The 4,942-nt window shown below is 50.6% G+C and overlaps 1 protein-coding gene across 1 annotated transcript; it reads right to left on the reverse strand.

Annotated features, from left to right (window-relative positions):
- Positions 1-309: 309 nt before the first annotated feature.
- rtn4rl2b (reticulon 4 receptor-like 2b) lies at positions 310-4,823 on the reverse strand. Its single transcript, XM_048263115.1, has 3 exons — positions 4,678-4,823; positions 3,173-3,399; positions 310-2,855 (listed from the first exon to the last, which is right to left on the reverse strand). Exons 1-3 carry the CDS (start codon positions 4,724-4,726, stop codon positions 1,710-1,712), a joined length of 1,422 nt encoding a protein of 473 aa, XP_048119072.1. The 5' UTR covers positions 4,727-4,823; the 3' UTR covers positions 310-1,709.
- Positions 4,824-4,942: the final 119 nt, after the last annotated feature.

Consider the following 4,942-nt stretch of genomic DNA (forward strand, 5'->3'; position numbering starts at 1 on the left):
TGCATGAGCACACACACACACACACACCAACACACACACAGGGAGAGTGGTTAGTAACTACTAAGAGTCTTAAGGAATTAAAAGGAGCAGCTTAATGGGGTCTTGATAAATAAGATTTCAAATTAAAAACAGACTGCTCTGTTTTTATCCTTCACCATCTGCTCTCTCTCTCTCTCTTTCTCTCTCTCAAAAACACACACGGACACAAGCACACAATCCAGTTGAATAGATTAGTGAGCACATGAGGTCACAAAACACATTAGAACACAAAACTTGTTTCAAAATATACATTTATTGAAACATGTACAGTTAGGTTGAAAGAAAACATGGGGGTCTGAAACAGTTTCATGAACTGAAAGGTTTCATGAAAAGTACAGAAGACACAGTACAGGGCGATCTCTCTCTATCTCTCTCTTTAATTAGAACTCGTTAGCCACCTCGTTAAACTCGCTACTGTAATGAGAGGCGGTGAGACAGCAGTAGCAGGAGGAGGATCTCCACACACACTCTCTGAATCTCACTGCACCTGGACAGAGCCTGATGAAACTCTGTTCTTACACAAACACTCACACACAAACACACACAACCATTCAGACATTCCTAAACATGTGTGCTCCATCATTCACAAAGACATAATCACAGAGACATACTGCACTAATACACACTCACACAATCACACACACACACATACTCAAACATGCCTCTAGACATACAGACACAAACACAATATCTCTGTCTCTCTCTCTCACACACACATACAGTACACACACACGCACACACACACTCACAACCCACACACACTTGCATCCAAACATACAAAGTCAACCAATGGGAAATCTAACCAAACCAAACAAACAGAACAGTGCAAAGTCTTCACGGACCAAAACACACACCTAACACAATGACTCCACCCATAAGGATTTCTTTTAACACCATTGTGTGTGTGTGTGTATGTGTTTGTTTCTATGTTAGGAATATGAAATTGTCACTCCATCACAGTGTGTGTGTGTAGATGAGACCTGTACAGACGATATTTACAAATTCCTTCATGTTTCGTTTTTGTTTGATGTCCATGAGTAGCTTGCCTGCGCGTTCTCTCTGCTGTGGTCCTGTTCTGTCCCTGGCCATTGGTCACCATCTCTAACATCACGCTGTGGGACGGCACGGTGTCTCGCGCTATCACTCATGCTCCAGTGCATTACTGGCTATCATTCCTGTGTTTGTGTACTTCATGTGTGTTTCTGCACACTGCTGTATGTGTGTGTGTGTGTGTGTGTGTGTGTATGTATACGCTCATTTGTTTGAATACAAGCATGTGAACCTACCTGTATTCTGTTTCAGCCACCACCCCCTGTATGTTTGTATGCATGTGTGTGTGTGCGTGCGTGCGTATCTGTATGTGTACATCTATATCTGTGTGTGTGTGTGTGTGTGTCTGTGTGAGAAAGAGTGTGTGCGTGCGTGCATATCTGTATGTGTACATCTATATCTGTGTGTGTGTGTGTGTGCGTGTGTGCATGTTTATCTGTATGTGTATATCAATGCGTGTGTGTCTGTGCATGTTACTGAGTATTACTGAATGCACATGCATCTGTTAACAACACAGCAGCCTTCTAAAGCCCAGAGGCCAAGCGTAGGCAGGAGGCAGAGCCCCCAAGGGGAAGGCCAAAGAGACCCAGGGACCAAAGAGATGGACGAGAGCACCCCCTTCAGCCGAAGAGGAGGTGCAGCGTGAGCACCAGAGCACAGGAGATGGAGGAGAGGAGAAGAGAGCGGGGGGAGAGAGCAGGGGAGGGGGCGGAGGACGAGGAGGACAGAGTGGGGTTGTCGTAGCAGTCCGTCTCGAAGCAGCGGATGGAGGCGGCGTCTTCGCTGCCGTAGTTGGCCCAGTATTCCTCCGGCTCCAGCTTGGGCAAGGCCACCTCCTCTGGGGACAGAGAGTACTGTGGAGACGAGGAGGAGGAGGAGGAAGATGAGGGGTTGTGGGGCTTGACGGAGTTGAAGGGGAACGGGCGGACACTCTTCTCGGTGCTCTTCTGCAGCATGGCCTTGCCGGACGCGGTGGCGGTGGCGCTCTTGCCGGCGGTCTTGGCGGGCTTGTGCTTGGAGAACCACCAGCGGGTCTTGGTGCTGAAGGTGGTGGTGGTGGTGCCGGCCAGGGAGCCTGGGTCAGGGAGCGGGCACAGGGCGAAGTCCATCTCGCGCAGGAAGCGCAGGTCCTGGCCGCGGCGCTGGGCGGGGCTGCTGCACATCAGGTCGGAGCTGGAGATGCGCGCCTGACGGAACCAGTCCCAGAGGGCGCGCGCCTCGCAGCCGCAGGCCCAGGGGTTGGCGTTGAGCCGCAGGAACTGGAGCGAGCCCGCGTCCTTCAGCGCCTGGCCCGGCAGCTCGGCCAGCGAGTTGTTGAACAGGTACAGGATGGTCAGGCGGCCCAGGTCGCGGAATGCCCGCCGATGCACCTGCCGGACCTTGTTGTCGTGGACGAGCAGCCGGTCCAGGTTGACCAGGCCGCGGAAGGCGTTTTCACCCAGCACGCGGATGCGGTTGCCGTGCAGGAACAGGTGGGTCAAGTTGACCAGGTCAGAGAAGAGGCCGTCGGCCAGGTGCGTCAGCAGGTTCTCCTGCAGGTAGAGGAATTGCAGGCTGTAGAGCTTGAGGAAGAGGTCAGCGGGGAGCGTGGCCAGTCGGCAGCGGTGCATGTGCAGGCTCTGCAGACGCTCCAGGCCTCGGAACGCGCCGCCGTCCAGATGCTGCAGCCCCGGGTTGTCGCCCAAGTCCAGCTCCTCAAGCACGCGCAGCGAGCTGAACGCACCTCCCTCGATCCACGTGATATTATTGGAGTAGAGCCACAGCACCTGTAGGGATCAGGGGAGAGGAGAGATAGAGAGAGATCGAGAAAGAGGAGGAAAGAATGAATTAGAGAGAGAATTAAAGGATGGATAAGGACAAAATATTGAAGCAACTGCCACACACATACACACATCTACATAGACACACACATTACCCCCCCCACACACACACACACACAGACACACACACACTCACCCACTCAACCATCCACCCATCCAAACACATCAACCTACACACACAACACAGACAGAAACAGGTCCTGTCTCCCCCATACACACACACACACACACACACACAGACACACACACACACACACACACACCTGTGTCTCAAAGCCAAAGGAGTCAGCGCGGAGCTCTGTGATGTGGTTGTTCTGCAGAAAGACGCGCTGAGAGTCGTACGGAACACCGATGGGGACCGATGTGAAGTTCTGTGATTGGCAGCTGACCGTCATGGGCGACGGGTAGCACACACACAGCTTTGGACATGCTTCCCCCGGTGCACACCGACACATCACCAACCACAACACTAGCCACAGCGTCAGAGCACCTGGGGATAGGGGAGAGAGAGAGAGAGAGAGATTGGGAGGGGAAGTCGGGGGGGGGGGGGGGTATAGAAAGAGAGGCAGGGGGAAAAGTTTTTTTACATTTATAAAATTAATTCAAAAAATTTTTTTATGTAAAAAATACATTTCATTTCAAAAGAAAAAAATCTTATTTTACTTTATTTTTTTAAAACGGAGGTGGAGTTGGGTAAAGAGCAGGTGGAGAGTAGCTCAGGGAACGTGAAGTTATGGGAGCGAGTTCGTAGCAGACGGAGCTGTTCTTCTGCGTGGTGCTGAAGTCTCCAGAGGGACACAGATATGACGCAAGCAGGAGATTTTCGCAGATTACTGAGATCCAGGCGACAAATTTGACACCTCGCTTCCAAATGTTTGGTGTTTAGCTTTTTCTAAGCCAGGCCCGCGACCTAATTGGCAAACCGGGCTTGCACTCTTACCCGTGTCGACTCGTGCCAATCAGTGTTCTTTCGGTATTTACGCACCGAGCTAAGAGTGCGTGAAACCCCAGTGGCCAAAAGGTCGACTCGTCAGAGGCTTGTAACGTCAGAGGCTTGTAAACGGAGAAGGATAAGTTTCAGCAGAATATGTATTATTGATTAGCGTTCTCATGGGCTCCGGTAACGTGGGACAATTACAGAACGCTCCGAGAGACAAGGCGCATAAATAAGTAAAGGCACGCGCATTCATCCACTCCACGCAAGATTTTCCGACAACCCCTGACCCGGTCAACCACTGCACGAGGAAATATGGAGCGCCCCTTGACGCACAATGTTCTCAAGAGATTCGGTGTCTGATTAACGATTCTGTCTTCCTTGCACATGCTTTATCCCCGTGCAATGACCCCCTCCAATCACTCACGCGCTATAAGCATCTGCAAGTCGCTCGCGCTCAATTTTCCAAGAACAATACGCAAGAGAAAATATTTCAGAAACTGCTTAAAAAATATGATGTAAATGTATAGGGGCAAAACAAACAAATCATGTAAAAAGTCTGCCATGACCTTTCCACACTGTGCACAGACGTACAGGAAGAAGCGGTGTTCCGGAGCTTGAGTGGCTCATTAATCAGTAAAACTCATTAAAAAGCACAGTTAAACTCTCCTATTGCCAGCACAGGGTCAGCTGCTGATTAAATGTATTTTTCAAAGACAGTCGCTGGCTGGTAAACAACTTTTACGACACTTAACAACGTTAAGAAATACATAAACATATAAGTTTAGGCTTTGCAAATGCAAATAGACTACATGCAGAGGGAAATAAACTTACTCTTAAAGTTGAGCGTCTTGGATCTACGGATGCCCGAGCGAGAGTCCATTCCGAACCGAAACCGAGAGCGAGTTAGCCTGAGCGCAAGGACGTGCCTGCTGTCTGCTATCTCTGCTGACGGTTACTGTAGATCTGGAGCGCACGAGCTCGAGACGGTGACTGGTGGCTGCACGAGATCCCGGCGACGGTTTATACGCGCATCGCGGTGGTGGGCAGCGACGGATTCTCTCCTACGTCATTGTCGTGAAGGCGTCCAGAGGGACGA

This window comes from Alosa alosa, chromosome 14, assembly GCF_017589495.1.
Source record: "Alosa alosa isolate M-15738 ecotype Scorff River chromosome 14, AALO_Geno_1.1, whole genome shotgun sequence".
Classification (NCBI taxonomy): domain Eukaryota; kingdom Metazoa; phylum Chordata; class Actinopteri; order Clupeiformes; family Clupeidae; genus Alosa; species Alosa alosa.